The sequence below is a fragment of the Rhineura floridana genome, chromosome 2 (assembly GCF_030035675.1).
Source record: "Rhineura floridana isolate rRhiFlo1 chromosome 2, rRhiFlo1.hap2, whole genome shotgun sequence".
Taxonomy (NCBI): Eukaryota; Metazoa; Chordata; class Lepidosauria; order Squamata; family Rhineuridae; genus Rhineura; species Rhineura floridana.
Genome location: NC_084481.1, coordinates 214,542,024 through 214,566,620, shown reverse-complemented (window position 1 = coordinate 214,566,620; position 24,597 = coordinate 214,542,024). Strand labels below are relative to the sequence as shown.

At 41.9% G+C, this 24,597-nt stretch overlaps 1 protein-coding gene across 6 annotated transcripts in view; it reads right to left on the bottom strand.

Annotated features, from left to right (window-relative positions):
* The window catches only part of EVL (Enah/Vasp-like), a 214,116-nt gene that overhangs the window by 170,793 nt on the left and 18,726 nt on the right, over positions 1-24,597 (bottom strand). For 2 of the 6 annotated variants that reach the window (XM_061612143.1, XM_061612140.1), the window contains exon 1: positions 15,720-15,879. The exons of 1 other annotated variant lie outside the window; for it this stretch is intronic. In XM_061612143.1, the coding sequence (XP_061468127.1) occupies positions 15,720-15,742 (23 nt within the window). In that variant the 5' untranslated portion in view covers positions 15,743-15,879. Of the gene's footprint in view, positions 1-15,719; positions 15,880-24,597 lie in introns of those variants that run through there. 3 more of the 6 variants (XM_061612148.1, XM_061612149.1, XM_061612139.1) reach the window with 2 other exon arrangements.

Below are 24,597 nucleotides of genomic sequence, written 5' to 3'. Positions count from 1 at the left end.
GGTTCACTTTTGTAAAGACCTAAGTCACACTTTCCAAAACAATATGCAAACTGAAACACAGCCATCCTCCGAAATTCATGCTTATCCAAATTTTACAATGCAGTTCTTCAGCCAAGTAATGTGTACAAAAATATAAATAAATTTTGCAAATAAATGGATATATTAGTGAAAATATCACACAAAAGTGCATTACTTTAGAGGAAATTGCCTTGCATAAGTGAGTATATTAGGCAAGCTTGCATATGGTCATTTTCGGAGGGTGGTGCTTAGGAGCTATTGTTTGGTCCCATGGAGCCTTCAGCATGGGGTTCTGTAGGGTTCAATTTAATCCCCCATGCTTTTCAACATCTATATGAAACCACTGAGTGGAATCACCTGGAGTTTTGGAGTTCATTGTAAGCAATATGCTGATGACACACAGCTTTACATGGTATCTGTGAAGGCCTTCAATGGCATCCCCAGCAGGTAGTCCAGAATCTGAGCTTTCCTTTTTTTTTTAAAAAAAAAAGCAAGTCTCTAGCTGTCCTAGAAGGGAGGTTCTGGAGCAAAACATGCAGGTACACCTCTAAGCAATTTCTATGATATGAGCCAGCCTGGCTGCTCCTGCCTGTCAGTGTTATTAGCTAATGAGTGAAGTCAGAGCTGTGACTGACACATGAGTTGTTTGAACACCATACAATGAAAAACAATTACATTTATAAAAACAATTATATTTATAAAAATTTCAGGAGTTTCAGGGGCCTCTGGATCAAGGACGTACATGATCCAAAAGGGAAAGAATGGGAAAGATTTAATCCACCCACACCCACACGCTCCTGGCATTGTTCAAGAATTCTAAGAAACCAAAAAAAATCAGTGGTTTTGAAAGCTTCAGTCTGCCATCTTGATTTTAAATGGCATGCCAGGAACCGTCGAGCAAAATTTGGTTGCAATATCTTAAGAGGTGTCCAAATGCATAAAGAACTTTCCAAATATATAGTAGCAGATATCTATATATTATTTGTCTATTTAAGGCATTTACATACTGCTTGATCATTTGCAATTCTAAGTGGTGTACATAAAATAAACCATACAGAATCAGACAATTAAATAATCATGAAATGAAACAGAAACCTGAACATACATACATACACACACTCACACACAATTGACAGGCAGACAGGCACAGCTCTCAGCCTAATGCCGACCACTCTGTGCAATTACACAGATGGTGCAATGTGCAACCTCCACACTAACTCACAGATGTTGGAATCACTATACAGCAGTCCACATTTCCTTTGCTTTTATGAAAGCAAAATGCCTCATCTGTCACAATAAAGACATTTATCCCTCGCTGAGGCCTTTCAGTAGTTAAACATTCTAGTAATCCCATCTGCTGTGATTTATCACATTATGAACTCTCCAGTAAGCAAGAACAAGCTACTCTTTGCCAAAGGCTCATCCACACAACTGGGAAGGGTTTTTAAGTGGCATACCACTGGTTGGCATACTGCTTTTCATGTTGCATCCTCTGACCAACTGCCGTCAAGTCAATGACTCGGATGCTGATTTGATTCTTCTCCTGGGAATCTCTCAGACTCAGAGATTTAACATGTACCTGTTCATATATACATGATTATCCAGGGTGAGACTTTTGAACCTGGCTGTTTCCATGGTGATCTTAGCTTTTTTTCTTTCAGACTGCAATTTGCAGACTCAGGAGCATCAGGGCCTCTCCCCTGATGAAGAAGCAAGCACACTTTATGAATTTTAGACGGTAAGCTCCTCAGGGCAGGGACCTCTTGTAGTCTGTAAAACACCATGCATACGGATGGTGCAAATATACTGATGGCTGCATTATTTCCCGATCATTCAAACCTCTAACATGACAATTCAGACCAGGTTCTTCCACATTGCATAAGCGGTGCTGTGAAGATGCACAATCCTTTAGTGCAGTTGCATCTAGTGGTGACTGTGGCTTTGCCCAATTGCATGCAGAAGCATCCAGGTACAGTACATAAAAGTATATGGGCATCCAAAGCATAGTCACCTGAAAAAAATGTTAATTACAACTTTTATTTTAGTTGTGGTATTGAATATGTTCCCTTGGTTCAAGTTGATATGTATTGTATTCATTCAATATGCTCTGAACTCTACAAATTCATTGGCTATCAACATCCCTTGTCTCCTTTTCCAACTCCTGTTTTCATGTTATCTGTTTTTCTACTCTGCACTTACCTGGAATAGCCACATGCTCTGCCATCAGTGAGACCTGCTCTGCCATCGTCCTCTCTGAAACCTATAGCCTCACCTATTTCCCAGATAGATGACTCTTGCTCAGCTCATCATCATCACTCCTTGTCTCTACCTCACCTTTCTAATTTACGGCTTATTCTTATTTCATTCATATATGCAAAGACTTGTGTGCCAGTCACTGTATCTTTTCCCCTCTCCTCTTTGAGAAACCTTGGGTGGAATTCAACATACTGCTAAGTCTCTTTCCATCAGCTCAAGGATTTCTTCCTCTCCTCCGCTGCACATCCCCAAAATCTGTCCTAGAGTTTCCCCCAACCCTCAAATTTGGGGAGGGCGTGGGGCGCACACAGGGGGAGGACAGGGGGAAAATCTCTTTGCGTAAGCAGAAATCCTTGCGCGGATGGTACTCAGTAGTTCACGATTGCCCCTAGTTCATTCCTTGGCTGTGTGCCCTCCATACATTTTTCAAACTTCACCCTCACCCACAATTATGAATCTCTGTATCCAGTAGAGACAGAAGGACTTCAAAGTCCTTCAGTGGTTTCTTCAATCCTAGATTTTGAATATATTCTACGAACTTGCTGAAGCAAAGTTCACATTGGTTTCCATTATTACTTTCTGCACTCAAAACCCTCTTGCAGGGCCAGAAAACCATACATACATCTATTAAATTTATATCCCACCTTTCCTCTCAAAGGTGCCCAGGGTGGCAAGCACATCTGTGATAAAATAATGCCATTAACAACAAAATAAAGACATTTAAAAACATCTATAACATTTAAAAATGATAAAACATCGAAACAAATTTAAAAACAGATGCAACCAAATCATCAGTCTGGAAAGGCCTGCCAAAACTGCAAAGTTTTCAGCAGGCATCTAGAAGAGTATAGTGATGGAGCCTGCCTAATGTCAATGGGCAGGGAGTTCCAGAACACTGGCGCTGCCACACTAAAGGAATGTCTTCCTGCAAACATTTGTCCTCCTGGTCACCTTTGCTCTTAACATGGCATATGAGAAAGTCTCGGTCAAGTGCAAATATAGATTCCATACACACCATACATGCAAAGCACTTTAAAGCACATAGCTTTTCACAAAAAGTCCTTGGAACTGTAGTTTACCTCTCACAGAGTTAAAATGCTGAGCACCCTTAACAAACTACAGTTACCAGGATTCTTTAAACGTATGGTGTGTATGCAGACAGTGATATCCCTTCCCCATATATTGGGGGATAGCCTGGCCCCAGGTGGACAATCTGGCTGTCCGGCCCCCAGAGCTGTTTCAAACGAGCATTTTATCACTAGCTTTCCATAGCAAGAGGGAGTAATGATCCCCAAGGCCAAGCAAACAATAGAATTAAAAAAGGGCTTACAATATGTCAAGATGGGAATGCCTGCTTTTTCACTTTACTCAAGTTGCACAGCCACTGAATGACTAATAATAATAATAATAATGGAGAAAGGTTCATAAAACAATGAAATATCCAACAAGTCCCTTCCTGCAACACTCATACAGCCACATTCAGCACAGCAGCAGCAGTAGCAATGGGACTGGGTGTGCTATCAGACAGGAAGCAGGAACAGTACTGTATTATCCTCAGGTACAAAATTTGATATCCTGAGCCACAAGCTGCCATGGGCCCAGAAGAACAGTGGTGGAGCAGCAAAACAGCTGAGGAGGAAGAGGACTTGGAATGGACTGACGTGTCCTATGTTGAGAAGTCTCTCATTCTGACCAATGACAGTTCCACCCCAGAAGCTCCAGTTACCCATGAGGAGGCTCAGCCCAGTCAGGCAGATTCCATCCAGCCTGATGCGCCTCCTCTACCCATGTCCACTCTGCCACCTCCCCAGTGCATCGTCCCTCCCTCTGACAAGGAGGGTCCTGCTGAGGCTCAGGCAGGCACCAGCGCTGGCAAGAACACACCCCAACAACTCCCCTGAGGCGGAGTTCTCGAGTGCGCACACGCTCCCAAAATTGACGCTCAGTTCACACAAGTAGAGGGCCTGCCCAACCTTACTTAAGCTGGGTGAGGGGGCGAGTCTAGTCACTGCAACAACAGTGTAGTGTAGTCGTGTCTAGTCTAGCCTAGTAATGATGCTGAATCCTGCATAACCTGTACATTGATTCATGAAGCACTCTAAACTAAAATCTTTTGATAAACCTATTAAAGAAAAGCATCATACAGAAAGCTGGATTGGACCAAGATGAAGGAGGTGTGAAAATTGGAGGGAGAAATATCAATAATTTAAGATATGCAGACAATCCCATACTCTTAGCAGAAACTAGTAATTATTTGAAATGAATGCTGATGAAAGTTAAAGAGGAAAGCACAAAAGCAGGACTACAGCTGAATGTCAAGAAGACTAAAGAAATGACAACAGAAGATTTATGTAACTTTAAAGTTGACAATGAGGACATTGAACTTGTCAAGGATTATCAATACCTTGGCACAGTCATTCACCAAAATGGAGACAATAATCAAGAAATCAGAAGAAGGCTAGGACTGGGGAGGGCAGCTGTGAGAGAACTAGAAATGGTCCTCAAATGCAAAGATGTATCACTGAACGCTAAAGTCAGGATCATTCAGACCATGGTATTCCCGATCTCTATATATGAATGTGAAAGTTGGACAGTGAAAAAAGGCGGATAAGAGAAAAATCAATTCATTTGAAATGTGGTGTTGGATGAGAGCTTTGCGCATACCATGGACTGCGAAAAAGACAAATAATTGGGTGTTAGAACAAATTACACCGGAACTATCATTAGAATCTAAAATGATGAAGCTGAGGTTATCATGCTTTGGACACATAATGAGAAGACATGATTCACTAGAAAATACAATAATGCTGGGAAAAACAGAAGGGAGTAGAAAAAGAGGAAGACCAAACAAGAGATGGATTGATTCCATCAAGGAAGCCACAGACCTGAACTTACAAGATATGAACAGATGCTCTTGAAGGTCGCTGATTCATAGGGTCTCCTAAAGTCAGCTTGAAAGCACGTAACAACAACAAAGAAAAGCACAGCTCCTCATTTGTGACTGACTTCAGAGTGTTCAGGCAGGACACAAGCACTCAGCTAAAAGTGTAGAGAAAGCATAAGACAGTATAAAGAAAACATAAACCCACATGCACATTGTGCATGAACTCGCTTTGCCAAAGGACCCATATAATCTACATACTTTGCAGGAATGGGGTCCTTTCTTATAAGCTTCAAGGAGTGATGCCATAAAGCTCAAGTGTTTTTTATGCAATGCAACACTCACTCAGTTCTTTCTGCAATGTCTCGTTTGGTTTTGCTAACACAAAAGAGGTTTCATTTGGCCAAATGGTGAAAATCATAACTTAGATAACAACTCCTCCGGTATTTTTGTGCAACCAAAAAGCTGTCAAGTTGTGGCATTCCCTTGTTTGCAAAAAGATAATGAAAAATGAACATGCTACTTGGAATATTGGAAAATACATTGTAATAATAGGAAACTCTGGAGACAAATGCTTGTCAGGAAAGTATCATCTTCTGATTCTGTTTACTGTAGTGCAAACAGGTTTTAAAACATTGCATTCTATCAACCTATAGACTGCATAGATTTTCAAGATTTTCAACCATTTTTATGCAATGCAGCAACTGCAGTACCAATGGCAGGCTGGTACAGTCTGAGACAACGTTGTCTAGTAAACACTGCTCAAACATAGCACCCACATCTGCAAAATCTACATGTGTTATTTTTAAAACACTTTTTGCTATCTCTCCTGCACTGACACCGTGAAATGCCAACAAACTTAACTCCTTAAATTTCCCAGGCTCACTGTTGTTATTGTCAGAAAGAAGCAGCTCCCTCATCTTCCCAAACATTACAGTGTTCCTAAATGGGAAGAACTTCAGGCAAGGGAACACCGAAGACTTCTGATATCTTTGTAAGAATCTGTTTATTTACAAATGCACAGGTATTACATTGGGAGCAAGCAGTAATTATATAGGAAATGCTTCCATTCAGACACATAAGCAACTCTGAACACATCAAAGTCCCAATTGTTCTTTCCCAAAAAATCTGTGACAGGTAATGTTTGTGGGAACAAGCGGCACAACATAGTGCAACGTGAGAACACAAGAATAGCCTGATTGATCAGGCCCATGGCCCATCTAGTGTAGCATCCTGTTCTCACAGTGGCCAACCAGATACCTATGGGAAGCCCACAAGCAGGACTGAGTGCAAGAGCCGCCCTGGGCTCCTGCTGCGAGGGAGGGAGGGAGGGATAGCACCCTTCCCGTCTGTGGCTTCCAACAACTGATATTTGGAAGCATACTGCATCCGACAGTGGAGAAAGAACATAGCCATCATGGCTAGTAGTCCCTGATAGCCTTCTCCTCCATGAATTTGCCTAATCCTCTTGTAAAGCCATCGAAGTTGGCTTGGTTCAGTCTTTGTCCTAGGACTGTGTATCTGTTTGTGCTTTCCTCCATGGTGCCTCTGACCATGCAAGCAGAGCATAACCAGTATGGCTACTAGCCACTGATAGCCTTATGTTCAATGAATTTGTCTAATCCTCTTTTAAAGCCATCTACATTGGTGGCCATCACTGCCACTTGTGGGAGCAAATTCCATAGTTTAACTATGTGCTGTGTGAACACAGACTTTCTTTTGTCTGTCCTGAATCCTCCACCATTCAGTTTCACAGGATGTCCACAAGTTCTAGTGTTATGACAGAGAGGAAAAAAACCCACTTTTTCCACGCCATGCATAATTATATAAACTTCTATCATGTCACCTCTTACTTGCCTTTTCTGTAAACTAAAAAACCCCAAATGCTGCAACCATTCCTCACCATCCCCTTGATCATTTTGACTGCCCTTTCCTGAACCTTTTCCAACTCTACAATATCCTTTTTGAGACGAAGAGACCAGAATGATGCACAGTATTATAAATGCACTCACACCACAGATTTGTACAGCATCATTACGATATCAGCAGTTTTAGTTTTAATTCCTTTCCTAATGATCCCTAGCATGGAATTTGCCAATATCGGATTTATTTATTTATTATTTAATTTATATCCCGCCCTTCCTCCCAGCAGGAGCCCAGGGAGGCCCACAAAAGCACTAAAAACACTTTAAAACATCATAAAAACAGACCCCAAAATACATCAAAATAAAACAACCCTAAAAACATTATTTAAAAAAGCTTTAAAAATATCTTAAATAAAAAGGGTTAAAAAAAACCTAATGTTTAGGGGGGAGAAAGGACTTTTTAAAAAATATATTAAAAGCAAATCCAACACAGACGCAGACTGGGATAGGTCTTAACTTAAAAGGCTTGTTGAAAGAGGAAAGTCTTCAATAGGCTCCGAAAAGATAACAGAGATGGTACCTGTATAATATTTAAGGGGAGGGAATTCCACAGGGTAGGTACCGCCACACTAAAGGTCCGTTTCCTATGTTATGCAGAACGGACCTCCTGATAAGATGGTATCTGCAGGAGGCCCTCACCTGCAGAGCGCAGTGATCGACTGGGCATATAAGGGGTAAGATGGATATCCTGGTCCCGAGCTGTATAGGGCTTTGTACACCAGAACTAGAACGTTGACATTTTCACTGCGCTATCCGCTATAACAGGGGTGGCGAAACTCCAGTCTCCAGGCCAATAATGGTCCCTGAGGCCCTGTCCCCCAAATCATGTCCATCCACCCACCAGCTGACGTCACTAGTGAAGGCAGGGGTTTGAAGGAGCACTCTCATCTGCCCATCAGCTGATCAACCCCCTCTGCACTTCTCCTTCAGATTGCAGAGAGGGAACAAAAAAAGGGTGGATCAGGATGGAAAGACAGACTATTGAAATATAAGAGGATCGGAACTAGGCAGTGAACCCCATCCCTAACTGCCATAGAGTGATATTTGGTGATGTGAGGGGAAGGCCCATAGCTTCATGACAGGATCTTCTTCATGCAAAGTATTTATTTATTCAAATATTTATTTACCAGCCTTCATCCAGTTTTGATTTCAAGGCAATGTACAACTGAAGTTTAATACAATCAAAAAGGATAACTATAATAAAGCAACTGGGGGGGGGAACCTTTCAAAGCAGACCAAGATTTGCAAATCAAACTAAATTTAAACACACACCTTCCTCCAAGTATTTCACACAGGTGCTTCATATTTTGACATCTTTCAGGAGGAGATCTATTAGCTGTTTCAGAATGCCCAATTACGCAGTGCAACAATATATGGTAGGCTGGAAAATGAAAAGTGGGCTTCAAATTAAAGCTGCAGAGTAGGTGTAACATAATGACCATATTTATACACCAGTCAAGATGTTATGGCTAAGTATCAATACGTTTTGCTGATGAGAAGAATATAACCAACCCAGGAAGGTAGCTGTAAGCTTATACAGATGCAATATCTAACCTATGCTTTTATGGTCTCCTCAGTTAAGCAGCACTGTAAAATGTCGAACACGCATTATGGCACTGAATCTCACAATGGTCTTATAAATACAGATGCAGCAAGTCCACAAAGTCAGCCTGGAACTTCCATGTCTGAAGCCATCTGTTAGACCACTGCTTAAAATCCTAAAAGCACATCTTTAACCACGTGAGCTATTTTGAAACAGATTTAGGATTAAAAAGAAATACCTCAACATCACATCAGATTTTCATGCACCATATATAAATCCAGGATTTAAAACATTTTGGTTTTGTATGACTGCAAACTCATAAAGGTAAAGGTGTCCCCACACTTGTAGTGCAAGTCGTTTCCAACTCTTAGGGTGACGTCTTGCGACGTTTACTAGGCAGACCGTATATATGGGGTGGGATTGCCAGTTCCGTCCCCGGCCTTTCTTTACCCCCCAGCATATGCTGGGTACTCATTTTACCGACCATGGATGGATGGAAGGCTGAGTGGACCTCGACCCCTTTTACCGGAGATTCGACTTCCTCCTTCCGTTGGAATCGAACTCCGGCCGTGAGCAGAGCTTTCGGCTGCGTTACTGCCGCTTACCACTCTGCGCCTTATCCCAGGGAAAATGTTTTCCAGTTAAAGGTAAATCGAAAGCACAGGAGCATATGAAGCAAAGATCTAATGAGAAGAGAAGACACTTAACCTTTCCCCTGACTGCCAACTCTTTCCTTCCTCAAGGCCTACTCTCTGTCCTGCTAGCAGGAAAACCAGCCAGGGGTGAGGAGTTGAAGGGGGAAACCCTTTCTCCATCCGCTGATTCTCCCCTTTCAAATACTTCCTCCAACAAAACATTGTCATTAGTTGTTTAATAGATTTTTAGCCCACCTTTGTGGCATCTTATCTCTCCTCCCCCCCCCCGGAAGGTGGATCACAATATCTCAATACAATGCAATATAAAATTATAGATTATTAAGACAGTGAAACAAGCAACAGTAAAATAACAGCAGCAGATGAAAACAGCTTTTTTTGTTGTTAAAAAGATGAAGTGGCAATACTCATATCTTGATAAAAGTGCCATAGATGCCATAACAAAATGGCTACCATGGGCAGAAAATAAAAAAGAGGTGACAGTACTCCACACCAGTGACTACCATCAGAAAAAAAGCCGCAATTAAAAACATGATTACAGCACAGCATTATAAAATCAATCAAATGTAGACTGGAACAGAAAGGTATCCAGGGCTTTCGTAAAGGTCAACATATTTCCCTGGAGAAAGTATTAAAAAGATATGAGACCACCACAGAGGAAGTCCTGTCTCTGGTACTCACCAGCCTAACAGATGCTAATCTTAAAAGCTCAGGCAGGTACATACGGTAAAACAATGTTTTTTTATAACATGCAGTCCCTCATAGGGATGAGGGAGAAATTCAATGCGAACGTACGTAATTCACACTTCCAAAAACAATACACAAACTAAAATGCACCCATCCTTTAAAATTTACGCTTCTTCAAATTTTGTGATGCAGTTTTCCAAACCAAAAATGCGTACAATAATGCATTACATTAAGGGAAAGTGTGCATAAAAATGCATTTTTTAGTTAAAATAACATACAAAAATGCATTATATTAGGGGTCATTCCTTGTAAACCTGTGTATATTAGGGAAAATTGCATACCAAAATGTACTTATTAAGAGAAATGTACGCCAAAGTGCTGATGAATTTTCCTGAGAACCTTTTTTAAAATCAGCAGCAGCAGCAGCACAAACTGATGCAGAAATGTGGAGAATTTAATTTTAGACTGGAAAAAAGAGAATCTGGGGAAAAAAGACTGATTCATTCATCTTTGGTTCCATCTTATTTGGTCTAATTCCCACTCATCCAAATTCTTAGTATCCCTTTTCTGCATCAAGTGCTTTGTTATAATAAAGACACCCAAATCTCCTACTGGATATCCCTGAAGCTACATAATATATCAAACCAAACCAAACCAAGGTATAGCTAAAAGTCTACCTCCATCCCTACAGATCCTCTTGAGGGTTAAAATTGGGAGAGAGTTTTCTTGGTAGTTCTGCCACCCTCAGGAGTACAAAAGAGACCTTTCTCAGATTTCAAGCCTTTTAAATTGTGGAACTCCCTCCCAATAGAGGCGCTTCTAGCACAGGATTTCCCAAACTTCTTTGACCCTTTGAGGAGCTTACATTCTAAAGAATGTATTTTATTTATTTATTTATTATTTCATTTATTTATTACATTTATACCCCACCTTTTTTTTCATGAAACCCAAGGCAGCTTACATACGGTTCCCAGGCAGTCTCCCTTCCAGGCACTGACCAGACCTGACCCTGCTTCAGTAGGGAGCTGGCCTCATGTGCCTTCAGACCATAGCCTGGGACTTATGGACAAATGAACTAAATGAAACTAAATGAACTAAAGTCAAGAAATATCAACAGATAAACAGAATTTATTAATAATCAATCACCATTACTAGGAATCATAAAATGTTAAAAATTAGAAAGTAAAACAACACTTTTTATCTTTGCTAATGAACTGGATGGGCCTGATGAGCTTTAACTGTGGTACTGTGGAATCATCCTATTAAATACAGAAATTTCTCACTGGCAAGGAAGGTGCCCTCTTTATTTTTGAGGCTCATCGTTCCTAATTAGTTCTTTTTCACACAGTACATAAAAGCTTATTTTCCACCCCCTTCAGACCACTAGTCCTTTATTCACCCTCGGCACAATCCCATCATCCCCAGCGGGTCAGTATCGACCACTTTGGGAAACCCTGAGAGATAGCGCCACCATTATTCAGTTTCCAATGTGTGTGGAAGACACACCTCTTTTCCCTGGCCTTCAACAGTTATTTTTGTGGGACCTACTCTTCTGTTCTGCTTAACCTATACCATGCTGGTTTGGCTTGGAATTGTTTTTCTTGTTTTTATAACAGTATAAATTGATTTACCGTATATTCCGGCGTATAAGACGACTGGGCGTATAAGACGACCCCCAACTTTTGAGAAGACTTTCCTGGGTTCGGCCCTTACTTGGCATAAACCAACTGAAGGGCCTCAGTTAGACAGGCCCCATTGGTTTCAGTAGGTCTACTCTGGTTAGAACTAACACTGGATAAAATCCTATGTGCGCACTGACTCAAGAGTAAACCCAATGGTACCGGGCAGTGCTTAGGGCTGCATCCGACGCTACTCAGAAGAGACCCACTGAAATTGGTGCAACTAAGCCAGCTACCTCTACTAGTTTCCATGGGGCTACTCTCGAGTCAGGACGAAGCAGGGCCGAACAGCACCCCCGCAGGCACACTGACTCGGGCAGCAAGCCCGGTAGAACTCAGCCCGAGAAGGCCGGCGCGACACCGGATCGGGGCCACCGGTCATCGGCGGGAAAGAGACAAGGAGAAAGCCTCACCTTCATCGGAATCCCGCGCACGGCCGCTACGCTCTCCATCCTCTTCATCGGCAGGGCTGTCCAGCTCCTCCTCCTCGAAGCTCTCGGCGGCAGCGGTGGGGCCCATGCTGGCGGGCAGCGCAGTGGAGGCGGCGGCGGCAGCGGCGGGGGGGCGGAGGCCCCGGCGGCGGCAGCGCGGGAGAAACCAGCGCTGCGACGCTCATGGCCGAGGAGGAGGAGAAGGCTCCGCCACCGCCACCGCCGCCCAAGGCACCCGGTGCTTTTTTCCTCACAGCGGCGAGCCGGTTTGTGGTTGGTTTTTTTTTTTTAACTCCCTACCACAGGCAGCCGCAAGCTGCCCCCCCGCCTCCTACGTGCAGGCGCGCGAACCACTTCCGCCCCTTCCTTTCCTTCCTTCCTTGGCTGGCTTCTTCCTCCCTTAGTTGTGTTTGGACCACTGCGCCACCCGTAGGGTGTAAGGCGCGGCGATACTCCGGCGGCGTTTGCAGCCATAGACTTAATGTTTTAGACTCACGTGCCCGCCAAGCGTCTCCGGGGTCAGTTTGGGAGCCCTTCCTCGGCCCGCCCACTTTTGTTTCTTGTAGAAGACAGCAATGCCTCAGTTGGCGAAGTACCCGTATATTCCGGCGTATAAGACGACACCCGGCGTATAAGACGACACCCGACTTTGGAGAAGATTTTCCGGGGTTAAAAAGTCGTCTTATACGCCGGAATATACGGTACTTGTTTTTCATTGTATGATTATAATGTTGTAACCTACCCTGTAAAAAAATCTTGTAAGATTTTAAATGGTGCTTTATAATGTAGTGGTTAAGGTACTGGACTACGACCTGGGAGACCAGGGTTCGAATCCCCACACAGCCATGAAGCTTAATGGGTGACCTTGCGCCAGTCACTGCCTCTCAGCCTCGGGGAAAGACAATGGTAAACCACCTCTGAATACCGCTTACCATGAAAACCCTATTCATAGGGTCGCCATAAGTCGGAATCGACTTGAAGGCAGTCCATCTCATTTTCATAATGTCCAGGAGGGCAGGACCCTGCCCAGAGAAGCTTGCAATCAAAAGTTTGCTACAGGGGAGCAGGCAACAGTGGAAGTGGAAGCAAAAAGATGGAGGTTTCTGAAACACCTATCAGTTACAGTGAAGTACAGGAACTAAGGGTGGTATTCAACGTAGCACTTCTCCTTGCACAACGGAAGGTTCTACCTCTCCCCTCCTCCACCTCCTGTGCATCCCCTAAATCTTTTCTGGGGTTTCTCCCAACCCTCCGGAGCAGATTTGGGGATGGCACAAGGAGTACTTGGGGAGGAGAGGGAGGGAAAGTCTCATTGCATAAATGGAAGTTGTTCCACTTACACAATTACTTCATTGAATAGCACACCCAATGTGTTCACAGAAAATGTAGGTTTTAAGGAAGTAAGAGGTGTAACAGGAGGCAGCTCCAGGGTATAAAAGGCATCAAGGAAAAAAAGTCACATTGTATGAAATGACAGGAATGCAAACTAGGCCAGCCAGGAAATTTATATAGTCTGCTTTGTTCCTGATCCTCAATGTATAACAGATTTAGAATCCAGTTATGGAGTTTTGGCTTTATAAACGGCTAATAATTTGGAGGTTCCTAATTCATTGGCTGCTGTTGCATGTTTCTTATGTGATTTTTGACATTAGGATGCTATTTATGTGAAATGACTAGAAACATTTTCTTTCATAACCATCTGCACTTGCTTTGGTGGAGTAATTGTTACCTTCCCATTCTACGTGATGAAGAAGTCTGTGCAGCTTAAAAAGTTGCACACTGTTGCAGAGTCAAGATTGTGTCTGAATAATAAAACCTGTTTCACAACTGCTTTTTCCCCAGAGGCCATCATAGCCATATCTCTATATACCTAGACTGCACAGTGACTAGAAAAGCAGGTACTGTTTTCCAAAATAAACCTCCCTAACAAAGAAATGGCAGATAACCCAAGAAATCCAGAAGCCTGAATCCAGAAGTATGGCATACGTCAAGGCTACTAGGTAAATGCTTGCCTCGACTGAAATGCCTTTGAGATGAATGGAGGCTGTCAATGGAAAACAGGGTGCCCCTTGCCCTTTGCATATCAAAATGAATTTTATTTTGTGTGGCAATCTTATCAGAAAAAAATTAAGAAAATCACTTTTGCATCATTTGGTCTCCATCTGCGCAGAATGACTAAGACAAAAGGATGGTAGGCTTGTTGCCTTGTATTTGCAGCTTAACTTGGTGACAGTAATTGGCCTCTTCAAGGTTTGCAAGCGTTTTCTGAACAATACTGCAGTTATAACACACTACTGCACTGGCTTCTGGCAGAATCCTCCTCCCCCTCCCAAAATGGTATTCTCCTATGTTTCAAAAATAGCACAAGTTCCTTCTTATTTTTCATCATGCATTGTACAGAAACTGACCACTTACTTTTCAAGAACAATTAAGAATAAAATGCTGTTAATAATCTACTCTTCAATATTAGGGATACCTCAGCCAAAATGAACACAAAGATCCTACCAAGATGCTATGTCTGACATTAAAATATGTTTAACAGGAAAATGATGTTATTAACTCCAGTGCCTGTGTGCCACAAACCCCCAGTCCTTCCCTCTCAACATGGTTATGCCTTCAATTAAAGAAATCCCTCCTTCCAAGCAAACAGGCTCCAAGTTATTTTACAGACTGTCATTACTGAAATGGCATAAAATGCAGGCATTTGCACTACTAAAAGAACTGCTAGTTATATTTCCCTCACCCCATGATTTTTACCAGTTAGTTTCAAAAGAAGAAAAAAAGTGGATGAGCCTCCTTTTTATTAAAAACAAAAGAGAGAAGGTGAAAGACCACTGAAGGTCAGAAAATGTAAGATTCCTGTATCGTGTTCTTGCAGGTAAGAACACCGCTAACTGTGTTGTATATACATTTAATATATCTGTAAGGATGCATAGGAAATAAAAGTTACGAAAGAACTCCCAGATTCTCTAATATATCTCAAAAAAGAAGAATACGGAACATAACAGTTAATAAAAAGGTTGTCTTTCTGCACATCTATTGCACCACTTTAAATTCTCACCAAAAATAAAACACCTGTACTAATATCTAGAGCATTCTATTTTTACTACATTCTATTTTGCTGCAGCAATGACACCTCAAGCAGCTGACATGTATAGTGAGCAAAAGCTCCCCAATCTAATCCCATACATGAGTGAGGCATCAATATTTCCCCCCTTAACTGTCATAATTTGTATTTTAAAAAAACACACACACAAAAACTCAGAGGAGAGGCATCTGTCATGTACCAAAAATAGCAAAGATATTTTTCATTTTCCCCCAACAGAACAGCATATTTTAATGTTTATAAATGAACTTACACCTTCAGGCTGCAAAAGTGATAAAAAAATTCTCAAAAGGCATAAGAAGCTATTACTCATCTGTGGACTTCATCATGCAGTTAGCTATTGTTGACCTATAGCTCATTCTTGACACACCCACCCCCAAAACACTAGACAAGGGCTACAATTTTTATACAACGGCAACCCCCCCCCCCATTTACAGCTCTGCAACTGTAAAAGCAGTCTGACATTACACAGCAAAATTCTTGCAAGGAAAAAAACAAAACAAAACCAAGCATGCTGATGTATGGAAGCACGGCGCTTACCTGAAATCTTCAAATGCATACATGGCCTACGAAATAAAGCAGAGGCCTTGAGGTCTGCAAAATCACCTCTGTAAGGCGCAGGAGAAACATTTAGTTGGTCAAGCTACAGGCATAACTGAGAGCAGTGTGCTGGAAAGCTTCTGGGAGCCAAGGGGATGCAGATACTGGCCTGCAGCCTGCAGCTCAACCAGCTGCTGACAAGCAGCAGCTCGCAGGGAAAGGCGATAGAATACCATGTGATCATTCCAGCAAGTCTGATTAACCCAGCATACTCCAAGAATACAAGGCTGATATCTTTATTATTCAAGCCGAATAAGTGCCATCCGTACAGAACCTGACATGTGCAGTAGTTAATATCTCTGATTTTGATGGGCTTAAAAAAAAGTGGACAATAAAATTATTCATAGAAGCAAGACAGGATAGAAAATGATACTGATTTTTCAACAGGATACATCCATTGCATTCCCTGCAAACTGAGGGCATGTTCCAGCCTACACTAAGCATATGCAAGTCTCATTGATTTAAATCAATGTGACACAGGCTGGATCATGTCTTGATTTGTTATGCTAGATATGCAAATGTCACAACAGAAAAGGATTGCAACAAACCACACCTGTGACATAGGGTTATAGCTAAGTGGTAGAGCATCTGCTTTGTAAGCAAAAGGTCCCAGGTTCGATCCTCAGCATCTCCAGCTGAGGCTAGGAAAGACCTGTGACTGAAATCCTGCAATGCTGCCACTAATCAGTGTAGAGAATACTAAATTAGATGGACTAATGATCTCACCTTGATAATAGGCAGGTTTCTACACACCAGTGAAACTACAGCCGCCCATCAGAATTGCTGGACATGCAAGAAATAAAAGTCCTACACAACAACATACTTCTGCTTCCCCATCATCTCCTCAAATCCTTTGCCATGCCACTGAAATGTCACTAAAACACCCAAATCTTAGCATGCAAAGGTACTATCAAGGAAAAGAGTCACTGCAGGTTTAAAGTTTAATATGTTTATTGCTTAGTCCAAAGACCATTGCAGAACAGAAAGAGTCACTGCAGAATAACTGAGTGGCGTGGCTTGAAAAGAGTCAAATTAGCGAAGTCACACTTCAAATATAATGTGGAGTGAAATGAGACTGAGGAAAGTTGAAGGTCTCAGGAATTGAGCACGCTATTGCTGATGCCTGAACTGCCTAGCAACAGCACAAGAACCAAGGGGGAACATTCTAGGGCAGAAGAACATGGGGTCATGGGAACAAATGGGAAATGCCACTGAAACATAAGCATGACTTGTTATTAAAAAAATACGGTTACCGTCGAAGCAATAGGGCTGACAAAAAGAAGCCATTTTGAATGACAGGACATTTTAAAAGGTCAATGCATTGTTGCAATGTATAGATAAGGGGGGGGGGATTAGGGAGCATACCAGAGCAACATTCCTAAAATACTTCCAAACAAAGAAGTACCATCTGCTGAAAAACAATCTGGAGAGGTTCAAAAGATGCTGGTCTGTTTATGTAAACATGGTTTGTACCTCAATCCTACATCTTTTTACTGTGAAGTCAGTCCGTGTTAGCATTCAGTTCAGTGACAACCATAGCCCAGACTTCTTGTCATAAAGTTAATGTGTACACTTATCAACTTCTAAGAGCGTTTCTACACTACAAATTTAAACCTGATTCATTCACTTTTAACTACCATGTTTCACAACCATGAAACCTTAAGAACTGCTGTTCTCTTACGATCTAATAAAATCTAATGATCAGCTGGTGTGGAAAAGATCAAGAGGAGGAGGCACCAAAAGTTGCTTGTCTCTCCACTGCGCCAATAGAGTGGGCTTGCATTCCTTCTCTTCCCTCCTCTGCTACAGCCAGGTATCATTTGATGGAGGAAGGAGCTTGGCTTCTCAGCAGGGCTGGCAATTGCACAGCATCTCTTCTTTCTTGCTGCAGCCAGATGCAAGGACTACTAAGTTTATACTTTATATAAATACATTTATATCTTCTGTGACAGCAGGGTATTATAAATTTAAACCACACTGACCATTATGCTTTAAAACAGGGGTGGCCAACCTGGTGCTTTCCAACTCCCATCAGCCCCAGCCAGCATGGCCAATGGTCAGGGTTGATAGGAGTTGCACTCCTGCCTTAAAATATCCTAGTTTCAGGAGAGGGCCGAGAGTTCTTAATGTGAGGTCTCCAGCTCTTCACTGTGCTGAGCTTTTTTAGCTTCCATTTTACACCACACAGTCCTGGCCTACTAACTCCATAATTCCTTTGGCCTATACTACATAATGTGAATTCCAGGTTTATTCTACTTAGTACTTGTTTTATGGTTCCCCCCCCCCCAAAAATGCTGAAAAAAGTGTGAAATCCAACCATTTTTCAAATTTCAATAGTGAGATTTTGAATCTGACATCAAAATTTTGCATCTGAATTTTGGAATCAACAAACTCTGACATCAAAAATTTTTAACTTTGACTTTTGAATATATTCAAGGGGATGTTTGCTAATTGGTTGAATGAATTAAGTTCTGAGAAAGAAAACAACAACAAAAAACCATTCTAGGCGGCCTTGTGAGAAGACACTATTGCATTGACTTTTGCAGCAGGCCAGCCTGTCAGATGCTATCAAATGCTGGTTGCTACAGATGCGATTCTATCACATAGAATCATAGGATAGTAGACTTGGAAGGGGCCTATAAGGCCATTGAGTTTAACTGCTTCCTCAATGCAGAATCTAACTTAAAGCATACCCAACAGGTGGCTGTCCAGCTGCCTCTTGAATGCCTCCAATGTTGCATAGCCCACCACCTCCCTAAGTAATTGGTTCCATTGTCATACCACTCTAACAAGTTAGGAAGTTTTTCCTGATATTCAGTCAAAATCTGGCTTCCTGCAATTTGAGCTCATTATTCTGTGTCCTGCACTCTGGGATGATCAAGAAGACATCCTGGCTCTCCTCTGTGTGGCAACCTTTCAAGTACTTGAAGAGTGCTGTCATATCTTCCTTCAGTCTTTTCTTCTCAAGGCTAAACATCCCACTTCTTTCAGTCTCTCCTCATTGGGCTTTGTTTCCAATCGAATGATCGTCCTCAATGCACTCCTCTGAACTTGTTCCAGTTTGTCTTCATCCTTCTTAAAGTGCAGTGTTCAGAACCTGACAGCACTCAATATGAGGCCAAACCAGTGCCAAATAGAGGGCTTGGAAAAGTTACTTTTTTGAACTACAACTCCCATCAGCCCAATCCAGTGGCCAGGCTGGCTGGGGGTGATGGGAGTTGTAGTTCAAAAAAAGTAACTTTTCCAAGCTCTGCTCACGCAATCTGGACACTATACTTCTGTTAATGCAGCCTAAAATAGCATTTACCTTTTCTTGCATCCACATCACACTGTTGGCTCATATTCCGCTTGTGATCTACAACAATTCCAAGATTCTTCTCACATGTAGTATTGCTGAGCCATGTATCCCCCATCTTATAACTGTGAATTTGGTTTCTTTTTCCTAGCTGTAGAACTTTGCAATTATCCCTGTTAAATTTCATATTGCTGTTTTCAGTCCAGTGCTCCAGCCTATCAGGATCACTTTGAATTTTGTTTCTGTCTTCCATGGTATTAGCTATTTATCCCTCCCAATTTTGCATCATCTGCAAATTTGTTAATCATTCCCTGCACCTCCTCATCCAAGTCATTAATAACAAATGTTGAAGAGCACTGGAACCAGCCTTGTGGTAACCCACTTGTTACCTCCTCCCAGTTTGAGAAGGAACCACTGATAACCACTCTTTGAGTACAATTCTGTAGCCAACTATGGATCCACTTGATAGTTGTTCCATCCAGCCCACATTTAGCCAGCTTGCTAATCAAAATGTTATGAGGCGCTTTGTCACACGTTTTGCTGAAGTTAAGATATGTTATGTCCAAAGCATTCCCAGTCTACCAGGGAGGTTACCAGATCAAAAAATGAGATGAGATTAGTCTGGCAGGATTTGTTCTTGATAAATCCATGTTGGTTTCTAATAATCACTGCATTATTTTCAAAGTGCCTACAGATTGGCCACTTTGTCATCTGCTCCAGAATTTTCCAAAGGAATTGATGTTAGGCTGACTGGCCGGTAGTTCCCAGATTCCTCCTTTTTGCCCTTTTTGAAGATTGCGACATTAGCCCTCCTCTAGTCATCCAACACTTCACATCCACACAACTAATAGACAGTGGTTCCAAGAGTTCTTCACCCAGTTCCTTCAATAGTCTGGGATGCAGTTCATTGGGCCCTGCAGATTTGAACTCATTCAAAGTGATTAGGTATTCCTTGACCATTTGTCTATCAATCTCAAACTCCAATCCAGCCCCTTCAACTACATGTTTGCCAGGAGGGTCATATGTTGACTATTAGTGAAAAATCATTCAATATCAAGCACTGGAGCTTCGATATTGAGTCTTTTCCAAATATTCACCCACCCAGAAGACATTTGCCATCATTTCGATTCAGGCAAATTTAATGGAGTAAATTCATTTCATCTCTACTTACCACAGAACTATGGTGTCAATTTTTTCCCTTTATTCTATTTTTCCTTTGTCTTTTCCAGTTTCTATTTTTTCAGGTAAAACATATTTTGCGGTGCAAAAACAGATTAACAGAATGGTTTTTGTCCTATCCACTAATCTGTGCAGTCTCTGGAATAGCTGAAGCACCAATCACCTTCTCCATGTAGCTGCATGAAAATTCTAAAGAACTTTTAAATTTCAACCCCTTGTTTTCATAGTGGTATCAAAAGCAGACTTCTATCCAGCATAAGCATTGCCTTCAACCTACAGAAGGTTAATACTGTAATTCATAAGCATTAATTATTATTAAAGTGCTCCCTAACATGGGCAGTAATATACTACTACTCTGTCCACAAGAATAAAAATCACCAAAATTATTTCCTAACAGAATTTGTGCACTCTTTGGATGACTGCATATCTCGGTGGTAGAAGATCTGCTTTGCATGCAGATCCCAAATTCAATCCCTGGCATTTCCAGGTAGAGTTGGAAGAGACTCTTGTCTGAAATCCTGGAGAGCTGCTACCGGTCAGCAATACTAAGCTAGATGGACCAACACTCTGACTTGGTATAAGGCAGTTTCCCCTATAACACCAAAACCTCATCCTTCTGCAATCATTCTGACATTCCTGCATGGTAATTATGCAAAATGGAAAGTAATGAAATAATTTCCCCTGAGGTCCCAGAATTAAACTTGAAGATGCTTCAAAATCAATCAGTAAGCTGTTTTGCTCTTGTTTCGTACTTGGTCTCAGCCTTCCCCTTATCACACACCATGACAGACTATAAAATCTGGGCAGTGGTCAATAGTCCCTCTCCTCTAAATATCAAATCATTAATCCCAAGTGATAATTGGTCATTATTGCAGCAGCCAGAAAGGATCCTAAATTCTTGATAGATGAATGAATGGTCCTAATAATAAATTTGAACAGATTCAAGAAAACAAAATTATTGCACAACATTAATACTGAGGTCCCCATCCTCCATAACCCATCTTGAACAACAGCATAAACAAACTGCCAATGGAAGTAACAGAGAAAATGAAAGGCTTTGTATATTCTTTCTCCCCATCCCCCTTACCTCTTCAAATTGTCTGTTCTGCTGGCTTTTAAAGGGCCCCTCCAGACTGCTGTTTTATTGTGGGCATATTCTGCACCATGCAGGGCCGACCAGACTGCAGCAGGCCCTCAGCCCCCCCCCTGCAACCAGCAGAGGCTTAAATAGGCCCAGCTGTGTAACCTCCCGTGGCGCCACAACAGCATGCTGCATGCACACACACACCATCAGCCAAGATGTCAGGTATGCACACGCACTCAGAAAGCTGATGTGGGAGGTCACACAGCTAGGCCTGTGCCTGAGCCTCCTCCTGTGTTGCCACAACATCATGCTGAATGCATGCACATGCCTGCCATCTTGGGTGATGGCAGGCAAGGCAACGCAGAAGGTTATACAGCCAATCCTGTGCATGAAGGAGGTGTTGCTTTGCCTAGTAGGGTGGAACGTCAGTGCTGTGATCCTGGACAGTGTTGGGTCACAGGGCATGATTTGGGATTGTGTGCCGTGACCCAATGTTGGTGTGTACTGCAGAACGGGAGCTCTACCCTCCCAGCCCCAAGGGCCCCCCTCAGCTGCAAAGGCCCTCAACCAGTGCCTGATCTGGCCGCCCACTGGCACCAGGCCTGGCACTATGTTCTTAACACTATCATCATGCATTAGTGGTGGATTTATATTGTGTTAGCTTGTTCTGTGATGCTTCTCCAATGCTACATTATTGTTGTACAGAGGGGCTATACCACAACAAAAGCAGGACAAAAAAAACCCAGAACATTTGTAGTATAAAAGGATTTCAGCAGGACATTACAGGATATGCACTGACTGGAAGTGAGGTTGTGTGATCACCCCAAAACCTTTGCAGGTATGAACAGTATTAAAGGCAGGATCATATATGATAACCCCAATAGCATCACCAGCATAAACCATAATGGATGCACAATAAAAAGAACATAAGAACATAAGAAGAGCCTGCTGGATCAGGCCTGTCCAGCATCCTGTTCTCACAGTGGCCAACCAGGTGCCTGGGGGAAGCCTGCAAGCAGGAACCGAGTGCAAGAACACTCTCCCTTCCTGAGGCTTCCAGCAACTGGTTTTCAGAAGCATGCTGCCTCTGACTAGGGTGGCAGAGCACAGCCATCATGGCTAGTAGCCATTGATAGCCCTGTCCTCCATGGCAACAACACTTTGGAATTCCCTCCCCTTAAAAGTTAGACAGGCACTATCTCTATTATCTTTTCAGCGCCTACTGAAGACACCTTTCAACAAGCCTTTTAAGTAGAGACCTTATCCCAATGTGTGTCTGTGTTGGAACTGCTTTTTTAAATGTTTTTATTTGTTTATTTATTTATTTGATTTATATCCTGCCCTTCCTCCCAGCAGGAGCCCAGGGCGGCAAACAAAAGCACTAAGAACACTTTAAAACATCATAAAAACAGACTTTAAAATACATTAAAACAAAATATCTTTAAAAACTTTTTTAAAGATATTTTAAGATGTTTTAGAGTTTTGTCCCTTGTTTGCCACCCTTGGCTCCTTCTGGGAGGAAAGGAAGAACAGAAATTTAATTATTATGATGAATCATAATAACTCAATTAAATGGTTTTTGTGACAGTACTCACTGGTACAGAGTACTGGTGCCTTTTTTTGACACTCATGGTACTTTTATCAAGGTATGAGTATCAGCATTCATTTTTTAACAAAAAAAGCACTCTCTGTCTCTCTCTCTCTCTCCCTCCCAAAATGAAAGTGTTACCGGTAACACTAGCCCCCTTGCCAGTGAATGCACAGGATCGAGGGTTCTTGCTTTCTCCCTTCCTCTATGTCTACACAGAGTCCTTGTATGTCTAAAGTTAGGTCACCTAAGTTCACAGGTTATCAACAGCAGTTGTCTAGTGTAGGCAGAGAATAGAGAAGACCCCACTCAAGATTTCTTGAGTTTTGGAGATACCAGACATTTTCTAGTTGGGAGTCAGACTTCAGACAGCAGAACAGTCTTTATAATATATGCTATTTATCCATATCTTGCACACTACAACTAATAAAATGCATTCTAGTTGGCCTTAGCCATCATTGCAGAAACAGAAAACAGAAAAATAGAAATATATATATCGGCATAAAAGAAATTGATAGATATCCATTTAACATCAAAGTATAAGACTCTGAAGGCACATCTTAATTAAAACAAGTTACAAAAGTTGAAGGACTGAGTTAAACTGTAAATCATGTCACAGAGCCAAAGTACAAAGGACATAGGAATACATGTCACGTATTCCATCACCCATCAGATGTTATGGATGGAATAGGTGGATGGTTATCCTGCTTTCTTCGACCCCCACTCTAGCAGAGCTGAGGGGCCCTGAGTACTATAAAACCTGGCTTTTTATATACTTTCTTTTCTATGGGAAGGTGTGTTTCGATGGTCTTATCTGCCTTTTGCTACTTCTAATAATCAGATAGTCCAGAAGAGCCTTTTTTCTCAACTAGTCTGCTTAACTTCTCCATATAAGGATTTCCTCTTACTTCATACTGACAATTTACATGGCACACTGGCTGTTTGCCCAGACCTGTTATCTTGTACCGTACTCAGCTTCATGAGAAAATAATGCTTTGTCTTCCAGTTGTTTCTCAGGAAAATTACAGCTTTAGTCAGGAGACAGAGGGAAAAAGGGGGGCAATTTCAAACTATTCCTGCTTTACTCTTTGGCTCTTACACATACAGCAGACTTTATACACCATTTCAATAATTCTTAAGCATCTTCTAAGCAAATCTAAGCATATGTAAATGATTTCAGCACATTATATGCATATTTTAAGCCATTATCTGGTCCTTCGCATTACAGAAGGTTCACTATGGTCACTGTTGCCATTACTGTATCATAATCTGTATGCTGTTAAGAGTGGTGTCAACACAAGGTTAAATTTAGATAGGCCTGCACAGCTTGTAAGCCACAACACCAACACCAGATCAGTATGGTAACCTGTCCTGCACTTGACTATTCTATTTTTTAGGAATTGAATTATTTTTCCAGTCCTAGGCATGCAGCAAGATCAGGATTAGGTAAAATGAACAGACAGCAGGTTATGGGAAGGACTTTTGTCCAAGACCCTGGATACCCATTGTTGGTCAGAATATACAATACTGGGATAGGTAGACAAATGGTGTGACCTGGTTTAAGGTTCTTATGTCCCTAATAAGCACTAGATGGGGTCATTTATGTGGAAGGTGGGCTGCATTCTACTTGGTTGGTCACAAGTTGTGCAGGCCAGATTTAAGAGGAACTAAG